At 42.6% G+C, this 27,996-nt stretch overlaps 1 protein-coding gene across 1 annotated transcript; it reads left to right on the top strand.

Annotated features, from left to right (window-relative positions):
- Nucleotides 1-1,123: 1,123 nt before the first annotated feature.
- On the top strand, nt 1,124-5,669 carry LOC141649747 (uncharacterized). The gene is made up of 2 exons (XM_074458428.1): nt 1,124-2,330; nt 3,502-5,669. The coding sequence occupies exons 1-2, from the start codon at nt 1,124-1,126 to the stop codon at nt 5,667-5,669; spliced, it is 3,375 nt and encodes a 1,124-aa protein (XP_074314529.1).
- Nucleotides 5,670-27,996: the final 22,327 nt, after the last annotated feature.

The following is a 27,996-nucleotide window of genomic DNA, read 5'->3' on the forward strand; positions in this document are numbered from 1 at the left end:
TCTCGGGTTCGCACTTGGACACTAGCTATCCCTACCAACCCCCCTCTCGGGTTCGAAGGTCGGTATCCTTAGTCTAACACCCGACTACCCCAAAAACATGCATATTCCCAAGGTAGCCTAACATTAACTAAGGTCATTAGGCCCACATCAAATTCCGGGTCATCCCACTCCTTCTCTCGAAGGTCGATTTCAAACCCAAGACTAGAGGTGCCCTCCTTTGGCTCTCCCTCTCGGTCTCAACCAAAGTTGACAATTAGGCTTAAACAAGGTAACCAAACCCCCAACCTAATTGGTTCTCACCAATGGACAAGGGTTAAGAATTAACATTACCAACAAATAAACCATCAAAAAATAGTCAATCCTCTAGTCAACCCTTACTTATTTCCCCAACAACTAATTAAAATAGGATTAATAAAGTAACTTACACATGTCGGGGTTAAATCGAATCCTAGTGAAAATATTACTCACTACTCATTATTATTCTAACACAAGACACATTAAATACTATACTAAACATGAAATTAAGCATAATCTAATAATAAAGGTGACAACTTTTAACTACTACTAATCTAATGCAAAAACACACTTATAATCAATCTAAACATGAAATCAATTATAATAAGACAATAAAGACATGAACTTTAAACTAATCTAATAAATATAACAATAATTGAAATAACAATGAGAAAAGAGAGAGTTAAGAAATTAATACCAAATTACCAATAATTGAGAGAAATGTGCACAAAAAAGGTAGATCCACTCTTACATACCCAAAAGATTAAAGCTTGAACAATAATTAAACTATTATATTAGCCACCTCCTCCTAGCCGTTGGTGATGAGCTCCATAGAGCCGTTGTCAATCCCACAAATATAGAGGAAATAATAGTGTAATTATCTCTTTGCCATATGTAATTATTCCCTTCTTAGTTTAGCCTTATTCCTTTTGTATAAATAGCACTAACCTCTTGTAATTATCAATTAACAATAAATGAATAATACTATAATCTTTCCCATTGCTAATTTATAATATGGTATCAGTGTCTTTTATCTAACCCTAATCTATTCTCATCTTCTCTGTTTTTCTTTCTTTTTCTCTGCCTTTCTCGTTTTTTTTTTCTCAGAATGACGAATACCGAAGTCGTCATCAATCCTTCTCCTACACCATCATATAATCTGGTTCATGTCGAACACACGGGACATAGCATCACTCCTATTGTGTTCGACGGCACCAACTACGACGAATGGTCGCGATCTTTTCTTCTTGCTCTCCTCGCTAAAGGGAAAGTTGGCTATGTCGATGGAACTGTTAAAACTCCGTCGCCTACATCTGATACGTTTGAAGCATGGCAATCCACAAACGCTTTGGTGACCATGTGGATATTCAATACTCTACACCCTAATCTACGCAAACAGATCGGCCTTCGACCAGAGGCAAAGCAGGTATGGCTCGATCTTAAAAACCGTTTTTGCCAGGCTAATGAAGCCCGTATCTATCAATTGCAAACAGATCTTCATGCATGTCGCCAAGGAGCCTCCGAGTCCTTGGTAGACTATTACGGCCGTCTCACTGCTATTTGGGACGCCCTTATGGATCAGAATCCTCTCCCTAAATGTGCCTGTGCTGACTGCAAATGCAATTGGAAAATTCTGATCGGCGCTGAAAGGGAGAAGACTCGGGTACGTGATTTTTTGATGGGACTCGATTCTCGTTTTTCCAACACTCGTTCTCAAATTCTTGGTATTTCCCCTCTTCCTTCTCTAGATATTATTTATAATCGCTTATTACAAGATGAGGGTGTTCGGAATTTGTCTACCAAAACTGAGACTAAATCTGACGTAATGGCTTTTGTTGCTCGTGCCTCTAACGGGTCTCGTTCTAGTACTGGTGAGGGTCGTCGGAATCCTAATGAACCCTCCAAATATTTTTGTGTCATCTGTCAAAAACCAGGCCATCATATTCGCTTTTGCTATCAAGTGACTGGTAATTATCCCGACACTTGGGGTGATCGTCCTCGCCCTCGGGTTTCTCTTGAACCCGCTGTTTTTGAGGCTCTCTGCCAGGTACCGTCACGCCCAAATGGGCACCCTGATCGTGGCTCTGTTCGTCAGAACCCAGGGCAGCACGCCTCTTCTGCCTCGCATCCCAAGGCACATATTGCGTCTGGTAAGTCGGTAGCAGCGCCGGTTTCAGCTGCTGCCTCCTCTTCTCAAACCCAACTTGCTCGCTTCGACAATATTGATTTGAATACGTTAACCCCGGAAGCTCTAGAGGAGTTGGGTCGTCTTCTTCAAGCACGACAATCTGATTCCACCAGTGATCGTCTCAATGGTAATATCTCTTCTATTTCTTGGATTATTGATACGGGAGCATCCCACCATATGTCGGGGTGTCTCTCGCATTTTTCTAATTTAACATCTATTTCTCCCTTATCCGTAGGTCTTCCCAATGGAGACCAAACTATAGCTACTAAAAGTGGCGATATTCATCTATCCCCGCGCCTTATTTTACGCAATGTTTTATATGCCGAAAAATTAGAATGTCATTTAATATCGGGTTCTAGTCTTTTATTAGACACAACCTTGACAATTCAATTTTCTCATAATATGTGTCTTATCCAGGACCGTATCTCGAAGACGGTGATTGGAGCGGGTGAACAATACGAGGGGCTCTACCTTTTGAAGGGTGTCCGACATGATCACATCCACGCTAATATGACAACTAAGGGCGATTCTATTGAGCTTTGGCACCGAAGGTTGGGGCATCCCTCTTCCAACATATCTCGTTTTTTTATCTTTTTTGAATAAAAATTCTAGTTCATGTGCTAATTTTCATAGCAAACATTGTGACATTTGCTTACGCGCGAAACAGACTCGCGAACATTTTTCCCTTAGTTCTAGCCATGCTAGTTTTGCTTTCGAACTTATACATTGCGACCTTTGGGGTCCCTATTCTGAAAACTCTTCTTGTGGTTCCAAATTCTTTCTTACAATAGTTGATAATTTCTCTCGTTCGACATGGGTCTATCTTTTACAATCTAAAAGTGACACGAAACAAACTTTATTAAATTTTTTTGCTATGATAGAAAGACAATTTGATAAGAAAATTAAAATTTTTCGCACGGATAATGGCACGGAATTTCGCCCTCTTATCCCCTATTTTAACGAAAATGGCATTTTATTTCAAACATCCAATGTCGACACCCCCCAACAAAATGGGCGGGTCGAACGCAAACACCGTCATATTTTAAATGTCGCCCGTGCACTTCTTTTTCAAGCAAGCTTACCGATTTATTTTTGGGGTGAATGTGTCTTAAGTGCGGTTCACTTAATAAATCGTATTCCGACACCTCTCCTACAAGGCAAAACGCCATACGAAACCTTATTTAATAAACCTCCTTCTTTTGAAAATTTACGAGTTTTCGGATGTCTTGCCTATGCCAAAACTTTAAATCGCTCTCATGACAAATTTGCCTCACGAAGTCGTAAATGCATTTTTATAGGGTACCCCTTTGGAAAGAAAGGATGGTGTCTTTATGATTTAGACACCGGTGATTTCTTTAATTCACGTGACGTTGTCTTTATTGAGTCCGAATTTCCATATCAAAATCTTAATATTCACGACACCTCTAGTGACACAACTTCTTTCGCCCTGAACTTTCTTACTCCTCTCCCTGTCCCGACTAAGCCACCCTCTCCCACTACACCGGACACCCCTGTCACGGTACCCACGGCCTCTGTCCAGCCACCTTCAGCTCCCTCTACACAGGTCACTGACCCGGCCCCATCACCCAAGTCGTCGTCCAGTCAGGCCTCCCCTTCCCCTGTTCAGTCCACGACCGAACCCAACACCTCCTCTCCTGATCAGCCTCCTAATCAGGTCCCGTCTACTCAGCCCAATCCCGACATTCGGGGACGCGGGCAGCGCCTCAAGTTACCCAATTCAAATCTCAAAGACTTTATCCTCTCAAAGCCTCGTCCCTCGTTGAATTCGCTCATCTCCACATCTCCGTCTTCAGGTACTACTTATCCTATCTCTCATTATATCTCTTATAACAAATTTTCCGCTAACCATAAAGTCTTCTTAGCGGCCGTGACCAAAAATCACGAGCCAACTTTTTATAAAGATGCAGTTCTAGTTCCCGAATGGAGGGAAGCGATGCGCAAGGAAATCGATGCCCTCGAGAAAAATAATACCTGGACTCTCGAACCTCTTCCACAAGGAAAGAAAGCTATTGGCTCGAAGTGGGTATACAAGATCAAATATCATGCCGATGGGTCTATTGAACGATACAAAGCCCGATTAGTTATCATGGGTAATCGTCAAATCGAAGGGGTGGACTATAATGAAACTTTTGCTCCAACCGTTAAATTAGTCACCGTTCGCACTCTCCTCGCTATCGCCGCTGCAAAAGGTTGGGTCCTCCATCAGATGGACGTCCACAACGCCTTTCTTCATGGTGACTTACAAGAAGAGGTATATATGCGACCTCCTCCGGGTTTTCATCCATCTAATAATGACAAAGTATGTCGTCTCCGAAAATCTCTCTACGGTCTTAGACAAGCTCCACGCTGCTGGTACGCCAAACTAGCATCTGCTCTTCGAAATTATGGTTTCAAGCAATGTGCTCTCGATCACTCTCTATTTTCTATCACTAAAGACAACATCGAGGTACATGTACTCGTCTACGTTGATGATTTAGTTATCTGTGGGAATAATGTTCCATTTATTACGAAGTTCAAAGATTATCTCAGCCAGTGCTTTTCAATGAAAGACCTTGGTGTCCTTAAATATTTTCTCGGGCTCGAAATTGCAAGGAATCAATCGGGTATTTTTATTTCTCAAAGGAAATACGCTCTCGATATATTACAAGAAACTGGTCTCCTCGGTTCTAAACCCGCTCCAATCCCTATGGAACCAAATCATAAGCTTGCTACATCCACCGCCGACCCTCTACAAGACCCGCAACCTTATCGTCGAATTGTGGGCAAACTAGTTTATCTCACCATCACCCGACCCGAGCTCACCTACTCCGTTCATACACTGGCCCAATTTATGAACGCCCTGACATCCGACCATTGGCATGCTGCTCTCACCGTAGTTCGTTATCTGAAATCATGTCCAGCGCAAGGCATCCTCCTCCGGTCTGATAGTACTCTACGCCTTAATGCCTACTGCGACGCCAGTTATGCGCCCTGTCCCATTAGTCGTCGCTCTCTCTCTGCCTATATCGTGTTCTTGGGCTCCTCTCCCATTTCTTGGAAGACTAAAAAGCAAGCAACCGTATCCCTCTCTTCCGCTGAATCAGAATATAGAGCTATGGCATTCACGGTGTGCGAATTAAAATGGTTGAAATCGCTCCTTGGGGCTCTCGGCATTCCCCAACCAGAACCTATCCCACTCCGCTGCGATAATGAGTCGGCCCTACACATTGCCCGTAATCCAGTCTTCCACGAAAGAACGAAGCACATCGAAATAGATTGTCACTTCATTCGTGACGAGATACTAAAAGGACTCATCATTCCTAGCTACGTTCATACAAAGGCACAACTAGCCGACATTCTTACCAAGGCACTAGGACGCGCTACATTTGAAGACCTACTCTCCAAGTTGGGCGTGTCTACCATCCACTCTCCAACTTGCGGGGGGCTATTAGCCACCTCCTCCTAGCCGTTGGTGATGAGCTCCATAGAGCCGTTGTCAATCCCACAAATATAGAGGAAATAATAGTGTAATTATCTCCTTGTCATATGTAATTATTCCCTTCTTAGTTTAGCCTTATTCCTTTTGTATAAATAGCACTAACCTCTTGTAATTATCAATTAACAATAAATGAATAATACTATAATCTTTCCCATTGCTAATTTATAATATATTACTAATTAATTTAAAGAGAGATTTATTTGAGGAAAACTAGACTAAGAACCCTAATTAATTCTGAAAATTGGGCTCTCCTCAAGTGTCAGCCAACCTTAGCAATTCAAAGTAGCCCAAGTCAAGAAAATGAAATGAAAACGGGCCCATGGTGGATAACTGATGGCCCAAGTCTTTATTTGGCTAATTTTCTTTCCGTCTTTGTTTTACTATCCGTCTTGATCGCTTTTCATACTCGAACTTTGTACCTATAAAATAAAAAGACAAAAGCACTACCATCATCCAAAAATAAAATAGAATTACACTATTTAAAACTAATTTACTAATACTCTATTTAATACTAAAATGAGTAAATAAAGCCGACTCGAGTTATTAATTCGGTCAAATAAGAGATAAAATGTGGGTTAAAAAAAACGTAAAATAAGGCGTTATCAAATCTCCCCACACTTATCTCTTACTCGTCCTCGAGTAAGCTCACTAAAATATACTAAGACCCTTAATATAAAAGGACTAACTAAACTACTAATATCCGATGAAAGGCAATTAACGGGCCTTCTCCGTCCCTTCAACTCACAACGAAACACAATGAGGTATATGCTCCCTTGCGAGGCAAGTGGGGGCTTGCGGAAATTTTTTGACACATCTAAGATTTAAGCACGAATCAACATATAAGATGCATCACAAAAAGTCAAACCGCTTTCCTCATCTAAGAGGCCGAGTCAACTAAGAGGGAAGAAATATAAGGGCATTTACTCCGTCACAAATACTAGTTCAACAAACCACTAAGTCTAAGAGCATGAAACCAAATCACCTCCAAATGGTGTTAAACTAGACTACTTTCGTCCTCAATTTCCAAATGCTTTCGTCAAGAGCGATCGGATGGCGTGGAATGATGATCCCCATGAAACTAGTGGCATATGACATGACAAGCCTCGAATTCTCTACAAAAGTAAAGGTCATGGATCGTCCCAAGCTCGACAAGGTGGCATAACAAAAAGGTTTTTGGGAATGAAGTGCTCAAGTCATTGTACAAAAAGGTTGATTTGACTATCATTCAAAATTTGACCTCATTTCAACTTCCGCATTTCACATTTCAAAACTTTAAGATGGGGTTTGTCCCTTCCTTGCTAATGTCCTTTGCTTTCGCCAATCGCTTATTAGGCAACCGGTTAACCTCTAGACAATAGCTTTTCAGGGTGATAGTCACTCTGTCTTTGGGCGGTTGAATTCAAAACCGTGTGGGGGCCCAATTCAATGGATCCCTCTCCAAAGCACATCGAAGTGGTACGCCTCCATCAAAACAACTAACTTCACAAAATTTGAACATTTAAAAACACTTTGAGGTTTCATTGGCATTTAAAAAGTTTCCACATCACAATTTTTTTGAAATGAGCACTTTAAACTTATTCATGAAAAATATTTTTTTGGTTGTCATACCGCCAAGTCAATCAAGGTCACCAAGACAAGTTAACCAAGTCCATATCGCATCACGGGGTTGGATAGGTGACTCACATGCAAACCCTTGACTAGGCTTTGGATTATGGGTCGAAAGATACTAGGATGACACAACCTAGGGTATTTTAATTCCATTCTAGTAGGCAAAGTCTTAAGTTGAAAAAGTATTTGCAATGGCCTAATTGCTCTTGTCAAAGTTCCCAATTAGGCACTTTTCAAAACATTTTACCTAAATGCAACCATATGCAATGATGGAACTAGTATATGCATGTTATAATGCAAGTGCAACTATCAAACTATATGCCAAAAAGACTAATGCAACTAATCCTAATAACACATAGGCACACATCACCAAGTTCCAAAATTGGAACATCCTCCTCAACATACAAAGCCCAACCTCCTCAATTATAAATAAGAGAAAAGAGAGGGAGAAAGGAGAAGAGATAGGAACGATTATACCAAGCGTATTCTAACTCCTTAGCATATGCCTCCGATGTTCCAAATGTACCTATACACTTTATTTCACAAACAACAATATATACAAGACATGTATGGAAAGTTTTCTCCCCACACTTACTTATTTACATATGGGAGGAAATTAAAATAAATGAAAGCATGTTGTTGGATAAATTTTCAATTTTTTCGATTTTTTGGATTTTTTTTAAAGTTTTATCGAATTTACAAATGTTTAAATATATACAAGGTGGATATTTCTCTCCCCACACTTAAAATATACATTGTCCTCAATGGACCAAGTATAGGAAGAGAATAAGAAAATAAATACATGTTTTTGAGTTTTTCAAATTTTTTTTCAAAGAAAATAACATGTTTTTGGAATTTTAGAAAAATTTATCAAAAAGAAAAAGAATGCATAAAAAGTTTGGGTTGCCTCCCAAGAAGCGCGGTTTTAAGGAAACCGCCAAACCTAAGCTTGGTCCCAAAGCTAACCGGGATCCCACAATTTATGGCCAAGGCCACTCATTGCCTTTATCTTGTCAAAGAAGCTCAAATCTTTCCAAATTTCTTGGTTTTGATCATTCTCCTCATCATTTTCAAACTCAACTACATAAAATATTTCCTCCTTCATTGGAGGGGAATGATCAAAACCAATAAGTAAGGGACAATCAACAACATAAGAGACTCGCTTAGCCTCATTGCCCTTCTCTTCATCTTTCTCCTTATCCTCAAATTTCTCCTTCAAGCAACCCTCGAGAGCTAAATAAGGAGTCACAACAATATTCTCGGAAATATTATCACACTCCTCCTCAATCATAAGCTCGTAAGATGGGGTAAGAAAGTCAAGAGGAATAAAATCAATGGGAATAAGAGAATCAACTTCAATAAAAAGGAAAGACACCGAGGGTTCTTGGAAAAATCTCTCAAAGGTGGGTTCTGTAACACCCCCATACTCCAAGTGCCTTACCAGGACCACCCAGGTATAAAGATGTTACCATCTCGGTTTCCCGAGGCAATGATAATCATAAGACAATAACGAAACAACATTTAAATAGTACTCCCTCCAAGTGATATGTATCTTCCCCTTTCTCTAATATATGTGAGGAGTATTTTATTGAAAGGGGAAGATTGATAAAACTTGGAGGGAGTATAACTTTAGTGAAAAAGATACAATCCAAAACCAAATACCAAAATACGGTTACATGTTCTCAAAACCAACTGTCTACTCAACTGAATGAAATGTTTAATAAACTAATCATGCTACAGCGGAAGACTCTATCATCTGAAGGTGGCACCTCCCAGCTATCCCATGTTACTCGACTCATACCTGCTCAACAACTGCTCACCACCCCCGAATGGATCACCACAGTTTTAAAAACAATTAAACGGGGTCAGTACAAATCACACAATGTATATAAACCAACAACACAGTAAACAAACAGCTCAATCATCACAGGTATACTCCGAACTCCAAACCCAACTCCACAATCCTGACTACACACTAAAGTGTATAGCCCTGCCAGAGTGCCCATCGCAACAGGTCACTCCACGCCGCCAGTGGGGGACCGCAGCCGTACCCACCAAATCCCCGCTCATCTCCATCGAGCGATAAACCCAAATTCCTTAATGTGCGCATCCCTCCTGTGGCGGGTTCCACAGGAGGCGAATAATGGGCGTGAAGCCACTCCCGCAAATGACTCCACTCAGCCAGGGACGCGCCCCGAAGAACACAGACATATACAATCAATCACAACTACTATCAACAACCAAATCCAACAACAGTCACAAAACGAGTATGGTAATATTCAACAATCACAAAACACCAACAATGCATTATGGGACTAATACCGAGTAGGAAAACCCTACCTGGAAAGCAACACAGTCAGGTGGTCTCAACAACTGTTATCAAAAGGCTTCTTCTACGAATCCTCCTCCTAACATACAATCATACTATTACTACCAATCGAGAAATATAACAAAAACCCCAAATCCCCAAATTAGGGTTTAACTAACTTTAACGAATTACTATAAAAACAGTACGTAGATCTTACCCTTGACGCAAGGACCACAAAGGTATAAAGAAAGACGAATTCCGACCTTCCAAACTCCGGGATTTGCCAACAATGCGATTGATGCGAAGAACGTAGTTTGTTTTCTCTTTTGAAAGTAATTAGGTTTGTAAAAGTGTTTAAAGAAAGTGACGGAAGTAATTATATACTAAATCGCATTATTAACAAAACCCGACAAATCATCCCCCCGTAAACCGGCTACTCGATCGAGTAGCTGAGATACTCGATCGAGCGCCCCCTACTCGATCGAGTATCAAGGTTACTCGATCGAGTACCCAACAGGTCAGAAACTGTTTTAAAACGCAACTCACCCTTACTCGACAGAGTAAGGCCCACTCGATAGAGTACCCAGAGACTCATAAAACCGTAGTGTTACAGTCTTCCCTCCTTAAAAAGAACTTCGTCCCCGAAGTTCAAGCCACAACAAAACAAAGACACGCACTACTACACTCCCGACTCAACAACCAAAACAAAACTCAACATAAAACATGTTACTAACCCAAACTCATCCCGACTCAACCACAACAACCATACCGACACAACATAAAAAGGTATAAAAGCTCTTAAAAACTCTTCGCGATCATCTCCTACCCCCTAAAAGAAACAAGGTTACGTCCTCGTAACCATACATACCTGATAAAAAAAGGGAAGGGTAACGCTCTCTCATGACCTCCTCTGCCTCCCATGTAGCTTCCTCAGACTCGTGGTTAGACCAAAGGATCTTAAGCAAAACTGTCTCACCACTCCTAGTCTTCCCAACCTTCCGGTCAAGAATCTGCTTAGGCACCTCAAGATATGACAAGGACTCATCTAGCTCTAAGCTATGTGCCGCTAACACATGTGACGGGTCACTCACATACTTCCGCGGCTGAGATACATGAAACACATTATGCACCCTCTCTAACGCAGCTGGTAAAGCCAGACAATATGCAACCTCTCCAACCCGCTCTAAGATCTCATAAGGCCCGATGAACTTCTGACTCAGCTTGCCTTTCTTCCCAAATCTCATAACCCCACGCATAGGAGACACTTTCAGAAGAACCTTATCCCCAACCTGAAACTCTATGTCCCGGCGATGTAGATCCGCATAACTCTTTTGCCTATCCTGAGCTACTCTCATCCTTTCCCTGATCATCTTAATCTGGTCAACCATCTCATGTACCATCTCTGGTCCTAGAACCACTGCCTCAGCACTGTCGTCCCAACAAATCGGACTCCTACATCTCCTCCCATATAGAGCCTCGAACGGTGCCATACCAATACTAGTGTGATAGTTGTTGTTGTAAGAAAACTCTATCAAATCCAACCTCTGTTCCCAGCTACCACCAAAGTCCATCACACAAGCTCGTAACATATCCTCAAGAGTCTTGATCGTTCTTTCAGTCTGACCGTCCGTCGCAGGATGAAAAGCTGTACTCATCTTCAAAGTTGTTCCCAGATATTCCTGCAACTCTTTCCAAAACCTTGAGATAATTCTCGCATCTCTGTCAGATACTATGTCCTTAGGGACTCCATGTAACCTTAGCACATTCTTCCGATAAGCCATAGCTAATTGTGCTTTAGTCCATGTATCTTTCATTGGCACAAAATGAGCTGACTTGGTCAGTCGATCCACTATTACCCATATCATGTTGTTACCCTGTTGACTCCTCGGAGAACCCACGATAAAATCCATAGAAATGGATTCCCACTTCCACTCAGGTACCTCTAAAGACTGAATCTTACCTTGTGGTTGTCGCTGTTCCCCTTTAACTCTCTGGCATGTCAAACAACGGGCCACAAACTCAGCTGTTTCTTTCTTCATCCCAGGCCACCAAAACGTGTTCTTTAAATCCTTGTACAGTTTGTCACCACCTGGATGTACTGAATATGGTGTACAATGTGCCTCTGTCATGATTGTCTTTTTCAGCTCCTCATAATTAGGGACACACCACCTACCATCAAACCTCAGACTACCATCTGTATGAATAGAGAATCGAGACACTTTCCCTTTCTCTACTCCAGCTCTCCACTCAACCATCTTAGGATCCAACGCCTGTTTACCTCGAATATCATCATAATGATCAGGCTGCACCGCAAAATCTCCCATGGCATCCCCTCTCTGCATCATATGTATCCCAAACCTCCCCACCTCATCTCTCAACCTCATCAAAGATAGAGCTGTACACAAGGAATGTACACTCTTCCTACTCAAAGCATCTGCAACAACATTGGCTTTCCCTTCATGGTAGATAATATCCATGTCATAATCGCCAATCAGCTCCATCCACCTCCTCTGTCTCATGTTCAACTTCTTTTGAGTGAAGATGTACTTGAGACTCTTATGATCCGAAAATACCTTAAAGGTCGCCCCATAAAGGTAATGTCTCCAAATCTTGAGAGCAAACACCACTGCACCCAACTCTAGATCATGTGTAGGATAGTTCTCCTCATAAGGCTTCAGTTGCCTAGAAGCATAGGCAATCACTTTACCGTTCTGCATCAACACACATCCCAACCCATTCTTTGAGGCATTTGTATAAACCTCAAAGTTCTCGATCCCTTCAGGTAATGCTAAGATAGGAGCTGTGGTCAAACGCTCCTTTAATATTTGGAACGTCGTCTCACAACTCTCATCCCAACGAAACCTATTTTCTTTCCTCATCAAAGCTGTCATAGGTCTAGCAATCTTGGAGAAATCTTTCACGAACCGTCTGTAGTATCCAGCTAGACCCAAGAAACTCCCGATCTCAGCAACATTCTTTGGTGCTTCCCACTTTGTCATTGCCTCAATCTTTGCCGGATCCTGACTACCCCATCTAGAGATCACATGCCCCAGAAAAGCAACTTTCTCTAACCAGAACTCACACTTAGACAGCTTAGCATATAACTCATGTTCCCTCAAAGTCTGTAACACAATCCTCAGATGCTCCTCATGCTCCTCCTTAGTCTTGGAGTAGACTAAGATGTCATCGATAAACACCACCGTAAACTTGTCCAAAAACTGTCTGAATATTCTGTTCATCAAATCCATAAACACAGCCGGTGTATTAGATAACCCAAACGGCATCACCACATACTCATAATGGCCATACCTCGACGTGAAAGCTGTCTTTGGTATGCCCACTTCTCTAATCTTCACGTGATGGTACCCCGACCTCAAATCAATCTTGGAAAAGACTGATGCACCACTCAACTGATAAAACAGGTCATCTATCCTTGGCAAAGGATACTTGCTCTTCATCGTCACTCGGTTCAGCTCCCTGTAGTCTATGCACAACCTTAAGCTCCCATCTTTCTTCTTTACAAAAAGAACTGGTGCTCCCCAATGCGATACACTAGGTCTAATGTATCCCTTCTCTATCAGATCATCTAACTGCTTCCTGAGCTCCTCCATCTCCTTAGGACCCATCCGGTACGGTGCCTTAGAGATTGGCCCCGTCCCCGGTTTCAACTCAACCGTGAAATCTATCTCCCTCTTCGGTGGTAACCCCGGAATCTCCTCTGGAAAAACATCTGCAAACTCACCCACCACTTGTATCTGATCAACTGTCGGACTCTCTATCCGGTCATCTCTCACATGGCACAAGATCAATGGGCATCCCTTCCTCAGATAGGACTTCAAAGTCACAGCTACAATCAACTTAACTTTGGGTTTGACCATAAACCCACGATAAGACACACTAACGCCCTTAGGAACTCTCAAAGACACTTTCTTTTGATGACAGTCTTGTAGACACCTCGTTTCTGCACCTCCCGCAAACCACCCGGTGATGATTGGGCCGCATGTTTGGTACGCGGAACGATTTGTGACAGTTCGTAAGTTTGTCGTCAAGTGATAGCTCAAACAATAATGTCTACCTCTTAGTTGTCATCTACGCGCCAATACGGTTGTTTTGACAGTAATTAGAGTACATTTGGAGTCCGGGCCTAAAACCGTATTCATTTTCTGATAACCTTTAAATCCCGAGTCAGAATGTTCTGGAATGTTCCGGATATTTCTATTCCATATTTTTATAAATATTCCACAATCTTTATTCTTTGGTAAACAATCTCCTGTAATATTCATACAAAATATTAAGGAAAACCAAATTATCCCTTTATTCCATAATTAAAACACGGAAATATTTCTTCCGCAGGAGGAAACCACTTGGGAACAGACGCAGCAGGTGCTGCGCCTCTTCCAAGAGACGCAGTGACTGCTGCGCCTCTTCCCAGGTCCTTTTCTGCGTATTTTTCGTATCTTTTTCATATCTTTCCAAGATTCACTTCCAAAGTCTCTCCGAAAACCCTATTCCTTCACGTGATTAGTATAAATAGGAGCCTTTGCTCCTCATATTTCTCACGCGAGTGTCCACCCTTCTCTTCTCCCTTTGCATTCTAGACCTTTGTTCTTACTTTTTGGTGTCTACGTGCTTGAACATTCGACCACGTAAGCTCGGATCCTTCTGAGTACCAGCCTCGTTTGCATGACTGACCAATTTGACCAACTCCACATCAATCAACTTAATTAATCTAATCGTTTTCCTCTTACGAGGGCACTTTCATATTTGCATTATAGTTCGAGTCGAGCATCACTAATCAATAACTTAGTTCATCTCGTTTCGTCAAACATGTAAGTCTGAGGGTGTAAATCTCTCTTTATTTATTGTTTTTTTTTACTTATTGTACCAATTAATGTAAGGTTTATGTCGAAAACATCTCTTAAAAACGATTTCTAAAACCATGCTTTAAAACCCTTTTTACGGATTTTCAGAAGACAAACCGTCGAGAAAGGACGCAGCAACTGCTGCGCCTCTTCGAAGGTGCGCAGTGCCTGCTGCGCCTCTTCGTGAGGCTGCCGCAGTCCCTGCTTCCTTTCTTCTTCCTTCGTCCTCTGTAATTCGTCAATTTTGTTTGCTTTTCGTTTGTTTCCGTTAATTCTTTGATACAATAGCACGTTAATTTCACATGTATATTTATCATTCATTAACACGCATATAATTCATCATTTAATTCCGACTTAAATCCCAAGTAATCTCATATTTGCGGGTTTTCGTCATTAAATTCAATCCGAGTTGTAGAAATTCGATTCGTTCATATTGAGTTTCTGGAATTCGACCTTTGATATATTTTCATCTGTTTATTGTCATATTCGTCGTTAATTTGTCATTAATCCATCATATTTAACTTAATTTGTTTGTTTAATTCGTTAATTGATCGTTCATTCATGTGAATAATTCGTTTAATTCCGTCTCATCCATGTTTCATTGCTTTTATGACCCATTCGCATGTAATTAATCCATTAAATCACTTCTATCCGAGTCAATTATCATAATCAACCCTTAATTTTACCAATTAACATTAACGATTTGCAGTTCCGGCTTAACAGCCAGAACTCACCCTTGGAACAGACGCAGCAACTGCTGCGCCTCTTCCAAAGGGCGCAGTCCTGCTGCGCCTGTTCCAGGTTGAGTTCTGCCTCTGAACTCCGTTGTTGCCTTGACGTAATTAATTAGCTTACGTATGATTAACTATTAATCGTATTATCGCCTTAATTCCTGTTTATTTATTTATTCTTTTATTCTTTTTTCTCAAATTATCCGTTTTAAAGATATTTTCGACATAAATCGCCAAATCCTTTGTAATTATTGTAATTTTCTTTATTGTAATTTCATTTATTGTATTGTCATTGTATTTTGTATCATTTGTATGCTTTCATATATAATTGAGCATTAAATCCAACTTTGACCCAATTGTATGCTTAATTAATTGTTAACCGACTTAGCTAATTCTCACATGTTAGGATTAAAACTTGGATGTTGCATTGCATGCATATAATCGACGATATATCGAGTATAGATGATATCCCTAATCATTAGTAGAGGCCGCTATCAAGGCGGGCGGGATTAGGTGTTCGATCAAAAGAGCTTCCTAATACGTACCCTCACCCCTTACTCCAGATCTCTGTGAACACCAGTGTTCATTGGCATCCACGAGAGTCATTATAGACATAGAATGCTAAGGGTAACGATTTCTTAGTGTTCATGTCATTACTTTGTGTCTTGACATGACACGAGGTATTCGAACGGTTCCAATTTCCCATAAAAATTGGTGGCGACTCCAACAAAAATGCAAACGCTTGTTCTCTTCCTCCCAAGCGCCCCCGTGGGCCCCCGCTGTCCACAGTTTGGCGACTCCGCTGGGGATAATACACTTACGTGTAGCCAAAAGGGTGAAGCTTGAACAAGGTTAGGGAATAGTTTGTACAAGACAATTGTCGGTTTTCATAACTCGGTCTTCCTAGATCGTTTCATTCGGCCTTCCTAGGCCCAACCCAACCCTTTCGACCAATCGTCCCGTCTAAACAGTCCTAATTCTTATTTGGGCCTAAGGATGGAAAGCGATTGACGTCATCCATACCATGATGCTTACTCTTGTTTGTATCAAGGACCTTCACTACTTGAGGAAATGGACTAGGAATCAGCCTTACTTTTGTTTGGTACGAGCCTCTCCACAGACTTCGGGTATGATTGTTCGGTATGGCAACCCACCCTTTAAAACAAAACCCTTTTAAATGCACTCAGCATCCCGTTATAATGCTTGTATAAATGTTTGTACCTTACGTGATCACCGTTTTCTAAACGAAACCATTTTCGAAAAAAATCAAAACCCATTTTCAAATGAAAATTTCGAAAAAGGCCTGGATTAGCGCAAAGCCCAGTCAAAACTCTGTCCGTTTGTCGAGTCCAATTTCGGGCCCAAGCCCATTTCAAAACCTCACTTCGAGTCCACTCCTACAACTACACTATAGTTGACTAGGAAACACATTTTCAAAACTTTGTCTTTTCTTCAAAAGCTCACTCAACACAAGTGGCACACACCCACTTTACGAGTCAAAACATTTCTTCTCTTAGCAAGTGTGTTAGAATGGTCGATCGTGTTTTGATTCGTCATCGATCTCTTATCCAGTTTTCAAGATGCCTGAAACAAGTGACGTGAACTTCAACCAACTTCAAGATGGTAATGATCGAATCCTAGCCGCGTTAGCTCAAATCCAAGTTACCCAAGACCAAGTGTATGATCGCCTTGACACCATCGAGGGCCGAATCAACGCCGTAGAGGGGAGGTTACCTCCTCACGAAAGTGAAGTAGTGGGTGACTTCGCGGATGAATCCAAGGACGAAAATCCTCCCATGGGAATGACTATAGCTGAAAAAAGACTCCAATACTTAAAGGAGAAATTGATGTACCTCAAAGGGGATGACATTTATAGGGAGAACAATCGCAAGTATGAGGCCGTAAATTCCAAATTGCCAACCAACTTCAACATGACGGATATCCCTAAATTCAAGGGGCACGAAAACCCTTTGAACCACATCCGTGCTTTTAAGGATTACATGTCTATCAAAGGCATCAAGCCTGAGATGTTCTTAAGGATCTTTCCTTCATCTCTTGACACCATCCCAAAGCAATGGTTCTATTCTTTAGAACACAAGAAGATCGCTACTTGGTAAGATGCCGCGATCGCGTTTGCTAAGCAATACGCGGATAACGCTGAGATCCAAGTTAACATGCGCACTCTAGAGGTTCTTACCCAAAATGACAAAGAAGGATTCACCGACTTCCTAAGTAGGTGGAGGAAGACTAGTACCCAACTAGTTGAACGCCCAGATGAGGCTACACTTGTGGAGAAGTTCGTGGACAATCTCAAACCCATCTATGCCAATCATTTGAGATACCAAAACATCAAAACTTTCAAGGACTTAACCGTACTAGGGACAAGGATTGAAGATGACATCCGTAAAGGGCTCTTATCCAAAACGGTAGGTCGATGATATCAAGGCTCAACAAGTCGTTCTTACGGCTCTACTAGCAAGACTGATGAAGTTAACCTTCTCGAGCCATCCAAGAAGAGTACCCCACCAAGGAAATTCACAAATCTTGGGGACACTTACTCCAACGCTCTCAAGAGGTTAATGAAACAAGGAAAACTCCAACCCATAGGACCTACTCCCGAACCCGAAAAGAAATCAAAATTATGGGACGAGAACTCGTACTGTGAATACCATAGGGGCAAGGGGCATGACACAGAAAAATGCTACAAATTGAAAAATGTGCTTCAAGACATGATTGAAGATGGTCGACTGCCAATACCGCCGGGAGGTAAACCCAACAACACTCAGAACCCTCTTGGGATTCTAGTAATCACAAGTGAAGAATCCACCTTAGATTGTTCACACCTCATTTCTCCAATTAAAAATGAAATCCACGTGATCGAGAATGAAGGGTTCTACTCTACTATCTCCCCTACCATTTCCGACTTCATCACATGGGCAAGGAGTGTGTATAGGCAAGTTTGGGAATTAGAAAATGTGGTGACAACTTTACATGACCCTAAAGCGACACCTAAAGAACATGTGCCACTAATCTTCTCTCAAAACGCTACTATGCAAGAAATAGTTGGCGTGGTTGATAAACTAGTCGACCAAATCACACAATTAGAAGACGAAATCATGAGAATGAGGGAACTAGCTACAATCAATGGAGTATGGGCCGATGATGATGAAGACGAGTATCTCATTGAAAACTCCTTAGTTAAAGAGATAGTCCAAAATGGTGAAGACCAAGACGTGGACCACCTAACTCGTTCGGGGCGTCCATATCAAAATACTACACAAAACGGTCCAACCAACGTTGTCACACCAAATGATAACGAAGATGACTCCACTGATCATTTGCTCAAGCAATTACAGAAGACAAAGGCTGATCTTTCAGTCTGGCAACTAGTAGCGAGCTCATTCCCACATCGCCAAGCTCTACTGCAAGCCTTGGCCAAACTAAATGTAGCACATAACTCCACACCAGAAGATGTAGTCAACTTGGTCTTCCAAGAATCACCAAAGCTAAGTAATCCTATTACTTTCTCAGATGAAGATTTGCCACCTTTTGGCGCTAGTCACAACTTGGCTCTCTACATCACTGTCATTTGTCTAAAGAAGAACGTGCCAATGACCTTGGTTGATGATGGCTCCGCGATCAACGTCGTACCCATCAAAACGGCATACAAATTAGGCATGAAAGAGTCGAATTGGATCCCTACCAATCAAGAAGTTCGCGCATATGATGGTACACGACGAAAGGTAGTAGGACTCGTTAACTTAACCATAGCCACTGGGCCAATTGAGCGAAAGGTTAACTTCCAAATAGTGGACATTGAAGCTTCCTTCAACATACTTCTAGGAAGACCTTGGATTCACGCTTCCAAAGCGGTGACATCTACCCTTCATCAAAAGATCAAGATTCCACTAAATGGCAAAGTGGTGACGATCACTTCGTCACCCATCAAGGCAATAATCGAAAAGAAGTCGAATAATCAAGTCCTTGTAGATCCAATATATGAACTTGGGGGCTTCCAAAGCATAAGTGTCATAGAAGGCGAATTGGCACCCTTATACTACAATCCCTACTCCAACTTGGTGGTCAACCACATACTCAAAACCCAGGGATACTTCCCTGGAATGCCTTTAAACCCTATCCGAAGAAACACCTTCGCACCATACAAGGAAGGCAACTAAAAAAGGATACCAATTGGCCTAGGGTACAAACCCACTAAAGAGGAAGTTCTCGAGATGCTTGCTCAAGTTCAAAACCGTAAGCACATAGGAGTCCAAATGCGACCCTACTTTCCTACCCTAAACGGATACTTTGTTAAAGAAGGAGATCAAGAACTCTTTCAGGGATTTCCCGAGCCTTGGCATTATCTCGAAAGGAAGCTAGCCGGAATCGAGATCTTTCACGATTGCTACTTCATCCCTCCAGAAACGGTTCCTACCGTCAAAGCCCGTCAAGCACCTTGCTTAGACGAACAAGCCGTTAGTCTATTATTTGGAGAGGATCGATTTGTTAAAGCCGCGCAGGATGAGATCATTACCATGATACTTCAAGACGATCACTTCAACCCTACCGCGTTAATCACAGAAGCTAACGTGAACCAGCAGAAAGGATGGAGAAAATCAATCAAGTGGACCAACAATCAAGGAAGACTCTTCAAGCTCACAACTGGAGAAGGAGAGATGTTCAAAGGAGAACCCGAGGACGATGAATTCGAGTCAGAGTCGGAGTCGGAGTCAGAGTCGGAGTCTAGAGAAGTCACTAAGGAGTCTCCTCCTGTCGTCATCCCCATTCCCTTTGTTTCTCCTAGCTTAGCCTCGAATAGTAACAGTAGTTTGAGAAATGTCCCAACAACTGTCCCTTTACCGCCACTGACCACAGATCAGATGGCTTCTTTGTTTCAACTTTTCTCAAACTTTAATATGAATAAATCAGGTTCTGCTTACTCTTTGTGTTATCTTGAGTGCAATTCTGTTTACGATAATACTGAGGATGACCAAGACCCAGACTCAATTGAAATACCTCCCTACGTAGCCAAAGAAATACTACAGGAAGGGGAAGGGAGACCAGTAATAGAGAACACCGAACCCATCAATGTAGGAACCGAACTAGAACCCCAAGAGCTTAGGATAGGGACTACCTTGAGCTCTACCGAAAGGCCCGACTTCATAGATCTCCTACACGAGTTCAAAGACGTTTTCGCGTGGTCCTACAAAGACATGCCAGGGATCGACAGAGATATCGCCGAACATAGAATCCCGATTAAGCCAGGTTTCAAACCTGTAAAACAAAAGCTTCGCCGAATGAGAACGGAATGGGCTCTCAAGATTAAGGAAGAAGTCGATAAGCAATTCAAGGCCGGGTTCATCAAAGTTTCCGAGTATTCTGACTGGGTAGCCAACATAGTACCTATACCCAAAAAGGATGGGAGAATCCGTGTTTGTGTTGATTTTAGGGACTTAAACAAAGCAAGTCCTAAAGATGACTTCCCTCTACCACACATCGACATTTTGGTGGACAATACTGCAGACCACGCATTACTATCCTTCATGGATGGATATGCGAGTTATAACCAAATCAAGATGGCCATAGAAGACATGCATAAGACCGCCTTTATCACTCAATGGGGAACCTATTGCTACACGGTAATGCCGTTTGGGTTAATCAACGCCGGATCTACATATCAACGCACCGCAACTACACTCTTACATGACATGATGCATAAAGAAGTCAAAGTATACGTAGACGACATGATTGTCAAGTCCAAGGATAGAGAGGGGCATATTGCGAACCTTCGCAAATTCTTCGCAAGACTACAAAAGTACAACATGAGGCTCAATCCTCATAAGTGCGCATTCGGAGTAACATCTGGTAAACTCTTGGGATACGTCGTTAGCCAACGAGGTATAGAAATAGACCCTTCCAAGATCAAGGCTCTGATCGAAATGTCACAAACTCAAACAGAAAAAGAAGTAAGAGGATTCCTAGGTAAAGTGCAATATATAAGTCGATTCATATCGAAACTTACCATGATTTGCGAGCCTATCTTCAAAAAGCTCAAGAAAACGGATCACACCATGTGGGATGATGACTGTCAAAAGGCATTTGACCGAATCAAGGAGATATTGGCTAAACCACCAGTGCTCATGCCACCTCAACGAGATCAACCTCTTGGTTTGTATCTCATAGTAACTGAAACAACCATGGGTGCAATGCTAGCTCAAACCGTAGGAACAGAAGAAAGGGCTATCTACTACCTTAGTAAGAAGTTCTTGGAGTACGAGTGCAAATACTCACAACTCGAAAAGACATGCCTCGCTCTTGTGTGGGCAACGAAGAAGCTACGCCATTACATGCTTAGCTACTCCGTCAAAATATACTCCAAAATGGACCCAGTCAAATACCTCTTCGAAAAACCCGTCCTCAACGAACGCCTAGCAAGATGGACTTTGATGCTCTCAGAGTTCGATCTGAAATACATGCCTCTGAAAGTTATAAAAGGGCGCGCCGTTGCCGAATTCTTCGCAGAGAATCCCATCAATGATGCACAAACGATAGATACTTGGTCATTTCCAGACGAGGATATACTCCAAACTGATGTAGACTCCTGGGACCTTTACTTTGATGGAGCATCAAACTTAAGAGGATTTGGAATAGGAGTGTTGCTCATTTCTCCTGAAGGCGAGCATACACCAATCTCTGTCAAACTCGACTTCGAGGTGACAAACAATCCGAGAATCACGAAGCTTGTCTCATTGGACTACAAGTGGCAGTGAGCTTAGGCATTAAAAACCTCCGAGTACATGGGGATTCATCCCTGATCATCAATCAAGTTACGGGATCTTGGAAAATCCGAAGCGAAAGCTTAGCACCTTATCAAGCTAGAATAGACCAAGTTGCCCAATTCTTTGATCACGTGACCTATCTACACCTACCTCGGGAAGAAAATCAATTTGCGGATACTCTTGCAAAACTCGCGTCTTCGATTAATATGCCAGATGACATGGTGGAAATGCCTTTATGCATTGAACGACGGTCAGAGCCAGCTTATGTCCACCAAAACACCGACGAAGAGGAAATCGCACAAGAACTCTGGTTCCAAGCAATCCTAAATTTCAAGCTCAACGGTACCTACCCACCGGATATGGACAAAAGGGGACAACGCGCTATACGCCTACTAGCTTCCCAATACGTTCTCATGCAAGGAGAGTTATACAAGAGAACACCTCTTGGTGTAATCCTACGTTGCCTTGATCATTCACAGGCACGGAAAGTGATGGAAGAAGTCCATGATGGAGAATGCGGTCCTCACATGAGTGGGCCCATGATGGCAAAGAAAATCACACGTTTGGGGTATTATTGGACCACAATGGAATCCGATTGCATCAAATATGTAAGACATTGCCACAATTGCCAAATCTTCGGGAATGTGCAACATGTCCCTCCTTCACTGCTCTATACGATGACATCTCCTTGGCCATTTTCTGCCTGGGGAATTGATATAATCGGGAAGATAACTCCAGCCGGAACAGGAGGTCACTGTTTCATCCTAGTGGCAATTGACTATTTCACCAAATGGGTAGAAGCGGCTTCATACACTAGTCTTACAGCTAAAAACGTGGCAAAGTTCATACAAAATAACATCATCTGTCGATACGGTTGCCCACATGAGATCATTAGTGATAATGGATCCCATTTCCAAGCTGAGACTGAGCAATTGCTAGCCAAATACAAAATTAGACATCACCACTCTTCGCCCTATAGACCACAGACTAATGGCGCGGTAGAGGCAGCAAACAAGAACGTTGTCACAATTCTCAAGAAAATGATTGACAACTATCGAGATTGACCAAGCAAGATACCCTTCGCTTTATGGGGATATCGCACATCTATTAGGACGCCCACTGGGGCCACTCCTTCTATTTGACCTACGGCATGGAAGCTGTACAACCAGTCGAGCTAGAGATACCATCCTTGCGTATCTTACTCGAAAGTCAAATCCCAGAAGCCGATTGGAAGAGGGATATGTATAAAGAACTCATCCTCCTAGATGAACGTAGGCTACGTGCCTTGCATAATGTCCAAACATATCAAGCACGTATCAAACGAGCCTTCAACAAAAGGGTTAAACCAAGACATATCAAGGAAGGAGATTTAGTACTCAAGTCGGTTAGAGCTCTTTTACCTGTCGACCCACGGGGAAAATTCAAACCTAATTGGGCCGGACCATTTCTAGTCAAGTCCATACTTCCAGGGGGTGCGGTTAGAATCATATACCTAGATGGGAATGAGTTTTCCAACCCGACAAACCTCGACCAACTAAAGCGGTACTATGCCTAGAATAGGAACAAAAACGCGCCTCGCGTAACCTCATGTGTCGCTCTTGTGGCACTAAATAGACGGCCCTTGGCCAAGCTGAAATAAGCCAATGTCACTCTGCTCTTGCATTTTGGCAAATTTGTCATCCTCGTATCATCAAATAAACTAAATTCGCACCTTAAGAGTAAGCAAAAGCTCATGCTTATCTTCTAGGTTCATTACAAGCTCTTGCTTAGAATAATTATTCTTTTGCATTTACTCGAACTACGCGCAAGGGTTTGATTTCATTTTTCTAAATGAATACGTAGGCAATCCTTCACGGGATACAACCCATTATTTTAAAAAATGTAAATAGAAGGACATTTGCATTGCATTTGAAATTCGACAAGAATAATAAATAGAAAATCACAACGGTTTCATAACCAATTAACCTCTTTTATTTCATTCATTTCTAATAATAATACGTTACATAATAAAAATAAAAATAGGCTAGGATTCTAAAAACCCCACCCTTTTATTACAACAATAATAATAATAATAAATAATAGTAAAGACTTGGGCTATTCCTCCATCTTCCCTTTGCCCTTGTCATTCTTGTCATACTTCTTGTCACGACCTCGAGCAGGACGCTCTTGCGCCACTTCGGACCTAATCACCAACGGTCTTTCTCGAGGCCTCGACTTACCATTCTTATCAATCACTTTATCCACGACAGGAGAGGTCTTCGGTTTCTTCGAAGGATGAACAACTCGAAACCCGGCTTCTTCCTCTCCCTCAGTCAGATGCTTCTCTTTCTCCTTTTCCACCTCGCGCACCTTGTAGTCAACGGGCTCGCGCTTTCTCAATCTCTCGTGCTCCTCCGGAGAAGTAGCCTTCCTCCATCGCAGATAGGAATCCAACACCCACAAAGCGTTAGCAGAAGAGTTCAAGAACCACACGTTTCTTTGGGCCCATTTAATGGCCTACTCCCTTCGACTCTCAGTAGTAAGCGCCACGGCAGTCTGCGGGACGGTATCAAGCTTTGGGATTGTCTGCTTTAGTCCAACCTGTCTCCTCAGCCTTTCCGGGAAGATGCACACCATGAACTCCAAGCCGGGGATGCGCGCAGACCGAGTAGGATCCAAGGAAGATACTCCAGTGACAGATTTGAGGTGCCACCATGGTACAATCCACCTAATCAAGGGGCCATCATCACTCTTCAGTTTATTTTCCCAGTAATTGCAAACTCGAGTGAAGTCCACCATGTACAGCCTGGTCCTCATTGCAATCGAACGAGCATGATAAGAAGGAACATGAACTGGGGGCTCGATCAATCGAAGGCGCTCCATAAGCCAAACCTACCAAAAGCGGGTATTAGAACAAAAAAAACGAAAAAAAACAAGAGAAAACGAAAAAAAGAAAAAAAAAGAAAAAAAAGAAAAAGAAAATGTTCTTTTACCTGTAGAATGACGGGACTTCCCAAATACGGTAGGTCACGATTGGCTTTTCTATTATCCAAGCCCAACAGGATCTCTCCTAAGCATAGACAAGCTGGGCTCCTGCGCAGCTCCATTTGCTCAACTAGGCCCAGGAGACGGGGATCACCTCTCAAGTCTTCATCAACATGCCATTGAAGGACATACACATGCAACAAGCAAAATCCAAATGCCCTTCGCCTAGCAACATAAGAAACGGTGGGGTCGGCTCTGTTAATGAATCGGTCAATGAAGTCCAACATTCGCACTCCCTTCGAGGTCACTAAGCGGTCAACCTCAATTCTAGTCAACCCGAGCAAGTCTCTAAATTTGCTCTTATACCCTTGCGAAGTAGAAGGAATGGCAGGCAAGTGTTCGGGATCCCACCCACCAATCGCAGCAATTTCTTCAGGAAATGGGCAAATGTCGCCCCCAGGGAACGCAAAAACATGATAATTCGGGTTCCAGTAATCAACACAAGCATCCAAGAATGGTTTGACAACCTTGATGAGCTTCAAACTCAGTAAAGATCCAAGATTATAGGCGCCCATGTCGTGTTTCTCCATGTTGGAAAACTCGTTGGTCCACTCTTTTAGACGGATCTCCAAAGTATTCATGATGAGTGCTTGTATTGAGAATTTTATGTTATAAGACGAAGAAGAGACGGAAGAATTGTGTGAATAAAAGCTCTATCGACGTCTCTATTTATACTAAATTCTGTTTCCTAAAATCTGCCAGAACAGACGCACTTGGGAACAGGCGCAGCACCTGCTGCGCCTCTTCAAAGGGACGCAGCTCATGCTGCGCCTCTGTGATTTTTCGCGTTGGATCTTTTCTAAGTTCCGTAACGAATAATTTCCTATTCCTACGGGTTATTATTTTGGTAAATACGTGGAAATTACCATATCTCGTGTTTCCTAATTCCACGGGCACGAATTTCGAGGCGATATCAATATTTTCGTCATTTTCCCACACTTGTCATTCATTTTAGGAAATAATTTTCATTTTAATTTAATTCATTTCAAGATTTATATATTTATTTCATCTATATATTTCTTTCATTTCTTTTTTAATCATTTCATTTCTAACTTATAGGTTTCTATTTTTTTTTCTTTTTTAGGGGTAACCCTCCCTACCGTCCGGTCATTTCCGGCAAAATTCTTGCATTTTTGCATTTTCTCTTGCATTTTTGCATTCTTTTTTAGTCATTCGTTCTTGCGCTAATTCCGGCCATGTATATATATAAATGTATGTTCTACGTGATTTCTATGTCAATTTCGGCAGCATGACGGCGTAAACCGTCATCTACCAAACCTGTTCAAAGCTAACCTGCAGATACAAGCAACGCAATCCAGCAGGAAAGGCACTCAAGCCATCATATATACAACAAAAAGAGAAATGTACACCAAACTGGGGGCTCGAGCCCCAAGCAAGGTTCAAAATGTCTAAAACGAAGTTCCAAAAATGTGCAGAGGTGCAAAACAAACAAACAACAAAGCAAAACTACTGTCGGTCGCCCTCCAGCTCCGCAACTCTCGCCTCGAGAGCAACAACCTCAGCGTCACGAACCTCGAGCTCCCTCAACAAGCGAGCTGTCTCCTCCCGAGACTGGGTCAACTCTCGCTCCAGCTCACGGTCCCCCTGCAAACAACAAAATTGGCTCATATCAATCGTTTCAAACAACAATTATGAGAAAGTTGGAAAATCAAAAATGAAATAGACACAAGGTTCATACCTGACGACCTCGACCGCCGACAAGTGCCTCGACGGCAGTAGCTCGCAGCCGGTTGGCCACCCTCCATAATGCCACGAACCGAGACGGCGCAACCTGCATTTTCAAAAAGAAGTTCTCAATAATTGAATAAATTCAACCAAATGTGTTCTTACACAAAAATCATGCAAATTAGAGGCTCACCCTCCGAATCAGATGCTGCCAGTCGTCCAAGCCAGCATCCGTCAAAGCCACGTCAAACTCACGTAGCTCAGAGATCGTCGTCCTCCCGGTCGTGTCAGTGTACTCGAGGGTCTCGGGGTACTCTGGGGGCTCGATGCCCGCCGCCTCAACCTCCTGCAAAGTCAAATATTTCTCATTAATCGATGATCTTTCATCGTAGTCTTAAAATCAAGAATAAAGGAGAGTAAATATGCTCACCACAACCGGCCAGTATGCTAACCTCTCGTAGAGGAACGCCGAGTAGTCCTCACCAGGAAGAAGGAGGGCGTCGCCACCAACGCCAGCCAAGTCGGCCTCCCTCTCAGCCTCAGAAGGCTCCCTGAACATCGTCCTAGGAGGATCGATGGGAACCGTCAACACATCCCGAGAGCACTGACGAGCCAAGCGCTCGCCCAAGTACCACACAGGACCCATCGACGTCCTCAACAGCAACCGGCTCGAGCTCCTAGGACGAAGGACCTCAGCCACAAAAGGAGGCGCTCCTGCGTACTCCGCCCAAGGCCTCGGCACCCACTGGGACAAGAAAAACATGGAATCATTCTTATGATCGATTAAAAGTAATGTAGAAGCAAAATGAATATAAGTGAGATGCTCACACTGTCCAGCTGAAGAGCGTTCACGTCCCGCCGGTAAACGCCGTGAGAGGAACGCTTGCTCCTCGTCCTGCACATCACCCAATCCCTCACGACGGGATATGCCTTCTCCAGCGGCTCCGTCCTCTTGGGCGAAAGGCTCGGAAAGTAGGAGTACACCCACGCCTGTAAAGCGAGATAGTCAATAACGATCTTTCGTGACTCGATAAGGAAAAGAAATGATTTTAGTCTAAATGAAGGTTCATACCTCTAGCAGTAGTCCAGGGCCGACAGCACCAGGAGCATTCCCCTTCTCCATCAACTCCAGACGAACCATGGCCCTCATAAAGCGGATGAGGACCGCAAAACCAGCAGTGACCCAGTCCCAACGCTCTAGGGAGATCAGGTCAGAAAGGAAAGGAAGAAGCTTCGTCGACAGCCTCTCTCCCTTGTCTCCGAGGTAAATCGAAGACAGAAACCACCAAAGCCACA

Source organism: Silene latifolia, chromosome 3 (assembly GCF_048544455.1).
Source record: "Silene latifolia isolate original U9 population chromosome 3, ASM4854445v1, whole genome shotgun sequence".
Lineage (NCBI taxonomy): Eukaryota > Viridiplantae > Streptophyta > Magnoliopsida > Caryophyllales > Caryophyllaceae > Silene > Silene latifolia.

Excerpts from the sequence above, each read along its gene's own strand:
- LOC141649747 (XM_074458428.1), top strand. The coding sequence starts at position 1,124 with ATGACGAATACCGAAGTCGTCATCAATCCTTCTCCTACACCATCATAT. Across the intron at positions 2,331-3,501 it reads CACCAGTGATCGTCTCAATG|GGTACCCCTTTGGAAAGAAA; the intron begins GTAATATCTCTT and ends GCATTTTTATAG.